The sequence below is a fragment of the Mauremys mutica genome, chromosome 1 (genome assembly GCF_020497125.1).
Source record: "Mauremys mutica isolate MM-2020 ecotype Southern chromosome 1, ASM2049712v1, whole genome shotgun sequence".
Taxonomy (NCBI): Eukaryota; Metazoa; Chordata; order Testudines; family Geoemydidae; genus Mauremys; species Mauremys mutica.
In genome coordinates this window covers 242,506,401-242,519,460 of record NC_059072.1, presented here as the reverse complement: position 1 = coordinate 242,519,460, position 13,060 = coordinate 242,506,401, and the positions used below count along the sequence as shown (strand labels likewise).

General features: G+C 42.6%; 1 protein-coding gene across 2 annotated transcripts in view; it reads right to left on the bottom strand.

Moving 5' to 3' along the window:
- OCA2 (OCA2 melanosomal transmembrane protein) overlaps positions 1 to 13,060 on the bottom strand; it is a 313,888-nt gene that overhangs the window by 289,170 nt on the left and 11,658 nt on the right. The window contains exon 1 of one of the 2 annotated variants that reach the window (XM_045005030.1): positions 356 to 733. The exons of the other annotated variant lie outside the window; for it this stretch is intronic. Within the exon in view, the coding sequence (XP_044860965.1) occupies positions 356 to 432 (77 nt within the window). The 5' untranslated portion in view covers positions 433 to 733. Of the gene's footprint in view, positions 1 to 355; positions 734 to 13,060 lie in introns of those variants that run through there. 2 annotated transcript variants of the gene reach the window in all.

The window sequence follows — 13,060 nt, the reverse complement described above, 5'->3', positions numbered from 1 at the left end:
GGGCGGTGGGAAGCAGCGCAGGCCAAGGGATGTGCTGGCCACCACTTCCCGCCACCCCCATTGGCCTGGAGCAGTGAACTATGGCCAGTGGGAGCCGCAATCAGCCGAACCTGCAGACTTGGTAGGTAAAAAAAACTGGCCCAGCCCACCAGGGTACTTAACATGGCGAGCTGCATGCCAGAGGTTGCCGACCCCTGTACTAGACATTCGTATGCCCCTTCATGCTTCAGCCACCATGTCAGAGGACATGCTTCCATACTGATGAAACTCATTAAAAAAATAATATGTTAATTAAATTTGTGACTTAACTCCTTGGGGTAGAATTGTATGTCCCTATGATGGGGCTGGGACTCACCGCCGCAGCGCCTCCTGCTGGTTGGCTCCGGGAATTAGCTCAGTCCAGTGGAGCGCCCTCTCCCAGTGGTGTCCCATCCGTTGTCTCGCCCTCAGTTGGCGTGTGGACCTGTGTTGCTCCCAACTTGCAGCGTCCTCTTCGAGCCACTGCCCTCCCGCAGTGCCCCTTAGTCCATCCTCGTCCCCTTCTGGGGGAGGGGGACAAATCAGCTGTCTCTCTGTGCCCCGGCCAATGTGGGCAACTGCACCCCCAAAGTCACACCCCTCTTGGCAGGGGATTGGTGCTGCCCCAGACAGCCACTCCTGTCGGCCAGGTGTAAAGAAAGGGGGAGGACCCTGGCCTGCCCACTACTCTGGGTCCTAACCCAGGGACCCTCTAGTGTCAGCCGTCCTTTCCTCCTTCTCTCCCTCCATCTGTCCACATCCCTGGGCCACTTCCCCTTTGACTCCTCACACTGGCTAGGCCCTTCCCCTCAGGGCCTGCAGCCTGGCAGACACAAGGCTGGAGTTCCCTTCTGCTCCCCCCCGGGCCTGTCCAGGATTGCACTGTCCTAGGTGCTAGTCTCCTGCTCTGGAGACAGATCTTCCCCCATGAAGGTCTGGGACCGACTGCCTGCTCCCTCCCTGAGCAGCCTTTTTATAGGGCTGAGCCTGGCCCTGATTGGCTGCCTCCAATCTGGGCCCTGATTGGCTCCCAATAAGCCCCTTTCTTATTGGCTGTCCATCTGCACAGGCCCAGTGGCCTGCTGCAGCCTAACTTCTCAGGGAGTGGGGCAGCTGCCCCGCTACAGTCCCTTTCTTTGTTTTACCCACATTGCGCCATATATTTCATGTTATAGCAGTCTCAGATGATGACCCAGAACATGTTGTTCATTTTAAGAACACTTTCACTGCAGATTTCACAAAATGCAAAGAAGTTACCAATGTGAGATTTCTAAAGATAGCTACAGCACTCAACCCAAGGCTTAAGAATCTAAAGTGCCTTCCAAAATCTGAGAGGGATGAGGTGTGGACCATGCTTTCAGAAGTCTTAAATGAGCAACATTCTGATGCGGAAATTACAGAACCCAAAACCACCAAAAAAGAAAATCAATCTTCTGCTGGTGGCATCTGACTCAGATAATTAAAATGAACATGCATTGGTCCGCACTGCTTTGGATTGTTATGGAGCAGAACCCATCATCAGCATGGACGCATGTCCCTTGGAATGGTGGTGGAAGCAGGAAGGGACATATGAATCTTTAGCGCAGGGGTGGCCACCTATGGCATGCGTGCCGAAGGCGGCGGGCGAGCTGATTTTCAGTGGCACTCTCACTGCCCTGGTCCTGGCCACCGGTCCAGGGGCCTCTGCATTTTAATTTTAAATGAAGCTTCTTAAACATTTTTAAAAACCTTATTTACTTTACATACAACAATAGTTTAGTTATATATTATAGAAAGAGACCTTCTAAAAATGTTAAAATGTATTACTGGCACGCGAAACCTTAAATTAGAGTGAATAAATGAAGACTCAGCACACCACTTCTGAAAGGTTGCCAACCCCTGCTTTAGCGCATCTGGCACATAAATATCTTGCGACACCAGCTACAACATTGCCATGAGAACACCTGTTCTCACTTTCAGGTGACATTGTAAACAAGAAGCCAGCAGCATTATCTCCTGAAAACGTAAACAAACTTGTTTGTCTGAGTGATTGGCTGAACAAGAAGGAGAACTGAGTGGACTTGCAGGCTCTAAAATTTTACATTGTTTTATTTTTGAATGCATTTTTTGTACATAATTCTACATTTGTAAGTTCAACTTTCATGATAAAGAGATTGCACTACAGTACTTGTATTAGGTGAATTGAAAAATACTATTTATTTTGTTTTATTACAGTGCAAAAACTTGTAATCTAAATATAAAGTGAGCACTGTACACTTTGTAGTCTGTGTTTGTAATTGAAATCAATATATTTGAAAATGTAGAAAACATCCAAAAATATTTAAATAAATGGTATTCTATTATTGTTTAATGGTGTGATTAATCGTGTGTACATTAATAGTAATTTAGTAAAACAAGGCCTATCCAGGGAATATCTGCTGACCCCCTGCTCATGCCGGGGCAGGGAGACCAAGTGAGATGCACCACGGTTAAAAATGTCAGAGGTTTGCTGCTGACTAAGCAAGGGGATTCTGCAGAAATGTATGACAGTGCAAACTCCTTTATAATTTTTTTCTACTAATGTGGCAGAAGGTTCCAGGCTGCTGCACAAAGAACAGAAAGACACTGAACGGAGCAGCAGATTCTCACACTGCAATACATTACAGCAGCCTGCAGATTGGGGTTATGTTGAGAAGAAGCAGAATTAGTACTAAAAATCTCTTCTATTGGGCCCATCATGAAAGAGGCACATTAGGGCACAGTAGTAGCTTGGACAGAGTGGTTTAGTGGAATATATATTTTACAAGAACAAATATCATACCATCATTTTATATTTAAAAAGAAAAAGAAAAACTTTCTAGGCAATACAGTGCCTGAACAACCTAGTTAGTCTATAAGAAAACCAGCATTTCATAGTGTTTTGAAAGCATTTTAAACAGGCATTGTATCAAAAGACTGGACCCTTAGTATGTGTTGAATCAGACAGTTACACCGTTACCTGGTTGTAAACTCCTAAGCATCAAAAAGGTTCAATGATCTTAAATCAATAACTCCCTCAGAAGGGAGTATAAATGTATTTCATATTGCCTTCCGAAAACAGAGCACAAATTAGGCCACTGTTTAACAACAAAGCGTATCCGTCCCAGATCAATCACATAAAACAATCAGTTCAACCTAGTTCAGAGATGAACAACAACACTGGACCGACACAGTTGGGCAGGAAATTGTTTTCCCAGCCTGCACAAATCTGAGTCCTGGGGCCAAATCCCTGACCTGCCTAATCAAGTTCTGGGTTTCCCAAATCAGCCAGAGCAAGGACTTAAACCCAGGCCTCCCACATCACAGTTGAGTAACACTGGCTATTCTATGGTGCGTATCTGTCAATCTCTCCTGCTGGAGCTGTTCCACTTTGTATCAATAATTAAATATTCATTGGCCCATAGAGCAAGACAGACTCTATAGCCCAGTGGTTATGGCACTCATCTGGGATGTGAGAGACCTGAGTTCAAAGGACTGATTTGGAGATCTCAGAACCCATTCAGAACATTTGAACACAGGTAACTTACATGAGTGCTCTACTCACCAAGCTATTGTGAGGTGGGGCTCTGGTTTTGACCAGAAATTACATCCTGAACTATCAAAGCTTTTCTCACAAAAGTTTTGTCAAAACTGATCCTTTCTTGCAATAAGTTTAGGTTTAGATGAATCAGCATTTCCCAACAGAAAACTGACTCATCAAAAAATTCCTCACTGGCTGTACTTACAAAGAGCTCTTTAAAATGTGTTTCTGAGCCAATGGTCTGAAGAAGATATTCCAATAGGGTGTGCTATGGCAGTCAGGCTGGGAATGCCCCAGCAATAGGCACTGGAGGGAGAGAGCTGACTGGATGCTCTACACAGAAGAGCAACAGTGTAACATAAGAAGAAGAAAAAAGTATCCAGATACAAATCAAAAGAAGTCCCAAAGATTAACATAAATAGGCATTGAGCTCGTGAGTTGGGTGGTCACTTGCATTTCTGAGAGCCACAATAAAGTCAATAAGGCTCCGCACAGTCACAGAGGACCCCCACACACACACACACACACACACACACAGCTTACAGGACTGGGACCCTAGATAGTAGCAAAATACCAGTATCTGGGCATTTAAAGAAAATAGGTTATGAAATATAAAAAAAACTGGTTTAAAATAAAGAAAAGATTACTAGGAGAAACAGACACCCATACAAATAAAATGCAAGGCGTATCCACATAAAAAAATGTCATTTGTATTACTTTAAGATATATATCCTATAAGGCAGTCAAGTAAGACCAGTGAAGGTACTAAATCTACAAGAATTGCTGTCCCCCACCTCCCGAGAGCATTAGCAAAATCACAGGCAAGAGAAAAAAACATGTTCTTAGCCACATTAAATGGAAGAGTATTACTGCCACGTGTTGAAAGACCAGGTTATGCAACAACAGAAAAGCACTAAACTAAGTAACAAAACTAAAGGCCTGCTAGTTTAGGGTGAGGTTTTCTATAGCATCAGATAGTTAGAAGCACAAATCCCACTGACTTGTGCTCCTCACTTCCTTAGGAGCTTTTGCAAATCCCATTGTTAATTGTTATTCATTTATTTATATAGGGCTTGATCCTGCTTCCATTGAAGTAAATGGGAAAACATGCTAATTTCTATGGGGAAAGGATTGGGCTCATTGTGAGCCTGGCTGCTGTTAATGAAGGAGTGGTTATCACAGGAGTTGGGGTGCAATTCAGACCGGTGAAAGGTTGCATCACCTCTTTCCCTGTAACTCTGAAAGCTTCACAATGCCTTGCTACTGTAACTTGCTGACTGTGAGCCTGGGATGCTCACAGTCAGCAACAAGCATGCAGATCAAACCCTGAGTATTTGTGTGCTATGCAGTTAGCCTTGGTTCTGCACCTCTAACCACAGAAGCCCCACAGTGGCCTCCATCAACCTTGTTACAACTATCAAGGTGACCCCAACACAGTCCCAGTCCTGAATTTTCCCCAAAACATGTTCTGTACAATGCCCAGCCCTCTCCTGGGCAGCTCAGAGAAATAATATGGTTCATTTGTTCCTCTGTCTAGAGACTCAAAAATACATCACAACTTATTAACTGAACTGGGGGAAATACACCCTTCCATTTAAACACAGCAGAGTTGGTTTACATTAATAGTAAAACAAGCTTATATTTACAAAAGCAGATAGGTTAAGTGATGCCAAGTAAAAGGAATAAAGTTAAAAGAGTTACAAGCCAATACAAGTGAACACATCCATGTAAAAGTCTTGCACCTAATTTAGCAAGAAACAGGCTTTGTTCAACATGGTTTGTCACCTATATTCAGTTTCCAGAGATTTCAACCCTCTCCTTAGTTGAAGGACCCATCTTTCTCAACATGTAAGAGCTCTGTTCCCTAGTGGATGTCTAGTGATGGATGTCAAAGGTGGCATCTGTCCTTGCTTATATCTTCCAAAGTTCAATGACTGTTTCAAGAGGCAGAATGACCTCATGCTGTTCTTCCCTTCCTGTGGACTTCCCATCCCCTTGCTGATTTGTGTGTAAAATGGGACTTCCATTGGTTTTTGGTCACACCTTGTTTAATCTCATTGGAGAGAGGTAAATAGCTGCCTTCTCTCCTGCCTGTTTCTCCCTGTTTGGCCACAAACTTTAAAGCATAATATAATTAAATATCCCTATTTCCTCATATAGTGTTAATACACACGTCATAATGATATTAATCACCAGTGTGACATTAGCTTTCAGAAAAGACCACATTCGATACATTTTTATAATACAGTAATAATGTGTGCAATCAGTTGATTCAATTGCTTGTCACTTGAGATTCATCCCCTATCTTTATAGACCAGTAAACTTTTGAAAAGAATTCTTCTGAGGGTTACAGCTTGAATAAACTTTTACCCTTTGAGAGGTAAGAAAGGTGACATGGAGCCTGGTAGTGAAGGAAGCTCTGCTGGTGGATGACTTTTATGGAGCTACTCTATTTTACACTAGCTAAGGATCTGGTTCTTGATATTTCAGAATTAGAAATAGTCTTGGCTATTTGCTTCAAAAAAATGTAACCTATATTGTATTTATGTATGTAATATGAAAACTAGCCACACTTTTTTCTGTACCAAGTCCAGGATAGTCTGTCTAACTAAATAGATTAGAAAGAAATTTCTGAATTTATAATCCTCTTCAATACCATTATACAACTATGAAAAGATTTGTAAAGGCAACTTTCTGGGTGTGTGTTGCTATTTAAGCTGTGATCAAAGTAGTAATACCCAAAAAGCTGAGTTTAAGAATTTCTCTGTGAAAATGCCATCCTTCACTATAATAACCCCAGCTTCCTTGCATTGTTGCACAAAAAACTGCGTTTTCCTATGTGCCAAATAGACATGAGATGAAGATGCTGTTAGAACATGTTCTTATGTTCTAAATGCAAAAATCACATTGTGTTACTTTTACACCGAATACTTGTCTTTTTTTTTATAAGTGCTGAAAAGCACCTATGCTGCATTCAGTAAGTAAATGGAAATCAATTCTGAACAGTCTAAGTTTTCTGTATACTACGGAGTTTAAAAAAACAAAACACTTATTAGCAGTACTCTGGATTTTTACATCTGAGTAAAATTGTATGTTTTCTGTAATATTGAAGCATACCTTAAACATTCTACATTTAAAAACAGTTCACCAGACAACAGAAACTGTTCCATTTTCACTTTTCCTTTGGATTTACCATTCATTTTATCAGACATATTCATTAAAATCAGGTTCATGCTTTTCACTCTAAGAGGTTTACATGATGAAACAGCTGTCAATAAATCCCAAAGAGGATTGAATCTCACATGTCACTGGCATGACAGAGGACGTAGAGTTGCTCCTATCACTCACTCCTAGAGATTAAAGTCGAGTATATCTGAGGCTGCTTCTTTTTTTAAAAAGTAGCAGGGAAAAAAATCACATTATATAAAAGTACAAAGTGGGCGGAGTAGTAGTTGTAAAACGTTGATTTACAATATGCAGGCAAGCATATTAATTCTGGCTTACATATCATACGGTAGGCTTATCTCCTGCATAACAGTTCCTACTCCAAAGACAAATTTAATGCCTCACCACACACACACACACAAATTCAGTCAAATTGTCAGTATCGATGTGTTACATGAAGACTTTCATGCAAAAATAGCACCAGAGCTTCATTTCATACTACAGCATCCCAGAAATAACAATGATACTATGAATGGTATGCCAGATGGACCCTGTTTTCTATTCTTACTACTCAGGGAGGGAGAGGGAATAGCTCATGAACCACTAGTGAAGCCATCAGCCTCTCCCAGCTGTTTTTGAATTACATTAAAACCAAGGACAAGTCAGCTTCTTTTGCCACATCTCTCTAAACTGGGAGTTACTGTAACTACCAAACTGCTTACATTAGCAATAACTCTTCCTATTTCACTCGGGAAGATGAACTAGTTGATACCTATCAATAACAAACCACAGATTGGACCTATTGGGGAATTATTGTTTAAACAAAATACTTCATCTTAACAGGTTCATACATCAGAAGTAAAATCACTGCACGTCACGGCAGAAATACAGAGCGTAGAAGATATGTGCAAAGAAATAGTGATCAAACTAATGAAACCAGAACACACCCACCCCCACTTCTGACTCTGACAAGACTGGCCCCCCGTTCACACTATGGTCACTGATTGATTCATGGGCTACTGTGGATCAGGTTCCACATGGCCACTGGCTGCTGTTGACCTATCTGCACAATTGATTCCAAATTGCCCATGCAGGCCCATTAGTACATGCTAAACAGAGACCCGCTCGCTTGGGCACTGGCTGTAAGCATTTCAGTGCCTCATTCAGCAGTTTTAGCTTTCAGAGACTAAATCACTTGAGCTCCTTACGAGTCGTAGTGTTAAAAAAAAAAACAGAAAAATCACAGTTCATAGTGACCCTGTATTTTTTTAAAATGTGTAGGCTAATTTCATTTCATTTGCACCTGCCTATTTTTCAACTGCTATGTTCAATTTAACATGGATTGCATACCCATCAATCCTTAAAAACTTGATCATTATTCTGGGAACTTTTGTGATGCTTAGAAACTTACTAGCTACAGAATGATATTCAGTGCACCTAATGTGAGGGTGCACACCTGTTTGCAGAGAGATCTGACATTTTACTAGCCCCAGGGAAAGTGACATTTTAGTGTTCAATGATTGTGTGTTGGAATGAATGTCTCTTTTAAGAGAACTGTCCGCTAGAATATCTGCTTATAACAGCATGACAAGTTAAAAAGGGGAGATATGAAAGATACCTTTCTTTATACACCCACACATATCTGCTAATTTTGAGAAAGGTGAAGTTCCCCAGTGTTGTTCATAAACTTCTCTTCATTTCCATTGGGATTTGGAAAAACAATCCACCGGAAAGCAGAAAGGAGTCAATATGGCAAGGTGCGGAACACCTCCACTGAGGGACAGAAAACCATCAATTCCTACGAGCTACATTTAAGGACAGGTACTCACTTCTAATGGTGCTGGCCCCTTGATCTCCTGCCTATTCCAGTTTCAAGGGAGTTACGCCATTTTACACTGAGGCTCTGACCCACTGAGAAGGCTGTTCACAATTGTTGCATTAGCTCACTTTCCTCTAATTCACTCCTGGATCCACTTCAGTATGATTTCCGCTCACTTCACTGCTCTGCAACTGATGTCAAAGTGTCCTGCAGCCTCTTCCTAGACAAATGCAGGGTCTATGCTCATCCTTTCACACCGTTGATCACACTCTCTTTCTAGCTATTCAGTCCTCACTCAACTTTCAAGATTCATCCTCTCCTGGTTCTCCTCTTATCTCTCTAACCCTCCCTTCTGTGTCCCTTTCAACCGATCCTCCTCTGCCCCACTTCCCTGCTTACAGGGAATTCCCTATATTTGATCCTGAGCTATCTCCTCTTTTGCATCTACACTCACCTAAATCAACGCTACACTATGCTACACTAACACCAACTGAGAATCTCACCCTCACGCGATCTCAGAAATAACATGGCCCAAGATTAAAGTCTAATATTTCCTTCCAGGTCCCTCCACTAGCTCCTTTTTCAATTATTCTTGGCAACACCTCCATGCCTCCAGTTACTCAATCCTCTAACCCTTAGGCTTATCTTCAGCTCCTTCCTCTCCTCCTTCCCCACCACAACCAGGCCACAACTAAAACCTGTCACGTCTCCTTTTACATCTCTAAACATTGACCCACCTGCAAAATCCCTAGTCCATGCACTGTTCATCTCCCACATTGACTAGTGTGTTCTCTTTCTCTCTGGTGTCTGCAATACTATGAACATGTGCCATCTCCTCAGGAATGAGAAAGGGAAAAAGGTAGAGAAAATACAACATGAGTTCATAATACTGCTTAATAGCTGGAGGAGGAGGAGAGTTGCAGGACACCAGGCAACAGGGAGTTGCAAAATGGCCAATTCAGGGTTGTGGGTCCATATGTCTGGAAAATGTAAAGGGCCAACCACCAGAAAGCCTGACAGGAACATTTTCTCTGCATGCTTACATCGACACTGTAACTGGGAGGTGTAATTTCCAGCTCAGATTGATGTACACATACTAGTTCTGCTCAATTTAGCATGCTAAAAATAGCAGTGTGGCCACAGTAGCGGCTCAGGCTAGCCGCCTAAATATATCCCCATCTAGATCCTAGGTACATAGTCAGGCCACTGCCCAGGCCACCATAGCCACACTAATATTTTAGTGCGCTAGCTCGAGCAGAGCTAACACTCATACATCTTCCCAGGTTGGGAATTACCCTGACTGGGCAATCTTGCTCTACAGAGCTAAGCAATCACCAGGTAAGGTGCTTACAGGTAAAAGGCTGTTTCTTTACTGTGGCTGCCAGATTGAGAGCAGTGGTCTCACTCATTCCCAGTCTGCTTGTCTGAATCCATCTGATGTCTCTTGTCTTACAAAGAACTGACAATCTAAGTATGTCAGGGACCATTTTTTTTGGTCTAGCACAATGGAGTCCTGGTTCACCACTGGTTAAGCATAGGTGAACAGAGCGCATCACCAATGTCACACGCATTTTAAACACCAGAGGAAATCAAATGATAGCTAGTGCAGATAACAGACCATAGGTGTACTGTGCGACCTGTGGGAAATGCAACTCAGTAAATAGACAGCTGCCTTCTGCACAAGCTGCCATCTCCAGATGGTCTTAAAGCATCGAGTGTGTTATAATAATCCAGCCTGGCAGCAACCGGCTATGGCGAGCGCCATATCAGAGAGAGTTCACTGAGAGTTCACAGCCCTCTTGCCAAAGAGCAAACGACAAAAAGCTCTCCTGGAAACCACTTCTACCTGAATATCCAGCCATAGCAGAGGATTGAATAAAAACACCAGGTTTTGAGGATCCAAAATAAATGACAGGCATACTCCCACAACTCAGGTACCGATCTGGGCCTGATTTTCCACTGCTGTGCACAGAGCAATTATTTATGTTTGTGCAAAGTGGGTGCAAAATCATAGCAGATCTAACAATACTTTTCCATCATTAATGTCCATGCTTTCAATTCAAACATGACAGAAACTTGGGGCTAAATCCTCTTTGCCACATCCCAGCTGAGCTAATAGGCCGTACTGCTAGGTACATCCATCCAGGTTTGAAGAATCTGTACTCCTCCACCCCAGGCCATGGAACAGCATTGGAACCACTCCTCAACCTTCTGTGCAGTAAGCGTCTAGGCACACCTTCCCCACACCAATGAGGGGATGTTCACAGGTAGATTTACACAGGTACCAGCCCTACCCTCTCAGTTCCCCTTAACTCCTCCCCACACCCACCATGTGCTCTTTTGCATTGTGTGATGTCCTGTGCTGGTTTCCCTCAGAAAAGCCTCATTGATTCCAGTGCATTTGAGCCCTTGCACACAGGGGCGGCTCCAGGCCTCAGCACGCCAAGTGCGTGCTTGGGGCGGCATGCCGCGGGGGGCGCTCTGCTGATCGCCGGGAGGGCGGCAGGTGGCTCCGATGGACCTCCCGCAGGCGTGCTTGTGGAGGGTCCGCTGGTCCCGCAGCTCCGGTGGACCTCCCGCAGGCGTGCAAAGCGCCCCCCGCGGCGTGCCACCCTGCTTGGGGCAGCGAAATGTCTAGAGCCGCCCCTGCTTGCACACCTATGTGAGGAGAAAGCTGGGGCATGACTTGCTGTCTAGTAACTGAAATCAGTTTGACTGGCTCTTATTCCAGATTTCTATTCCCATGTAGCACTTAGAATGTCAGCATCACCAGTCAAACCTATTATCCCAGGAGTGCTCTAGATGGGCACTGGTAACATCAGGAAACAAGGGGTAAAACAGTTCTAGCAATAAAATGTTGCAGTGTGGGAAATTAGTGCTGAGGTGGGGCAATGGCCATACGCTTTGCCTTGGACCAACAGCAACTCCCCAAGTTAGCCAACAAGGAGTCGGACACAGAGAAAGTCAGAAAGTTCATAACTAGCAATTCATAACTAGCAGAGGCAAGAGGGCAGCATTCTACACAGCTGGAGACACAAGGGCAGGCTGTGGCCACCAGAGAGTTAAGGACCAGAAGGAATTATTAAGGAATGGTTAAAAAGATCAACCTGGTTTAGAGAGGAAGTGAAGGAACCTATACAAAAATGGAAGAAAGGGGAAGTTATTAATAATTAATATAAATCAGAAGGTATGAATTGTAGAATACTGATAAAGGAAGCAAAGGGAAACAAAGAGAAGTCTATGGCCAGCAGAGTTAAGGACAATAAAAGGCATTTCTTATGTATATAAGGAACAAAAAGAATCCTAACAATGGCATTGATCCATTACTACTAGATAGAAATGGTAGAATTACCAATACTAATGCATAAAAGGCAGACGTGTTCAATAAATATTTTTGTTTTGTATTTAGGGAGAAATAGATGTGGTCATATCATACAATAACACTCTTTCCATTCCACTAGTATCCCGGGAGGATGTTAAAAAGCAGCTATTAAAGCTAGACTTTTTTTTTTAAATCAGCAGTTCCGGATAACTTGCATCCAAGAGTTTTAAAAATCTGGCTGCAGAGCATGCTGGACATTAATGTTGATTCTCAATAAGTTTTGGAAAACTGGGGAAGTTCCAGAAGACTGGAAGAAAACTAATGTTGTTCCAATATTTAAACAGGATGCCAGATAATTATAGGCCTCTCAGTCTGACATCAATCCCAGGCAAAATAGTGGAGCAGCTGATATGGGACTCAATTAATAACAAATTAAATAATAAATACCAATCAACATGAGTTTATGGAAAATAGATCCTGTCAAACTAATTTGATTTTTTATGAGATTACATCAAGTTTGGCTGATAAAGGTAATAGTGTTGATGTAATATACTTATACTTCTATAAGGCATTTGATTTGGTACCACAAAACAGACAATTTGATTAAAAAACCAGAACGAAACAAAATTAACATAGCACACATTAAATGGATTAAAAACTGACTAACCGATAGGTCTCAAAATGTAATTATAAACAGGGAAACATCATTGAATGAATAATTGGAGATATCCCATCTCCTAGAACTGGAAGGGACCTCAAAAGGTTATTGAGTCCAGCCCCCTGCCTTCACTAGCAGGACCAAGTACTGATTTTTACCCCAGATCCCTAAGTGGGCCTCTCAAGGATTGAACTCACAACCCTGGGTTTAGTAGGCCAGTGCTCAAACCACTGAGCTATCCTTCCCCAATTATTGAATGGGTATGTTTCTAGTGGGATCCCACAGGGGTCATTTCTTGGCCCTACATTATTTAAAATTTTTATCAATGACCTGTAAGAAAATATAAAATAATCACTGATAAAATTTGAAGCTGGCACACAGATTGGGGGAGTGATAAATAATGAAGAGGACAGGTCAGGTCACAGAAACAGAGCAATCTGGATTGCTTAGTAACCAGAGTGTGAGCAAACAATATACATTTAGGAACAAAGAATGTAGGCCATACGTAGAGGATGGGGGACTATCTTGGGAAACTGTGAC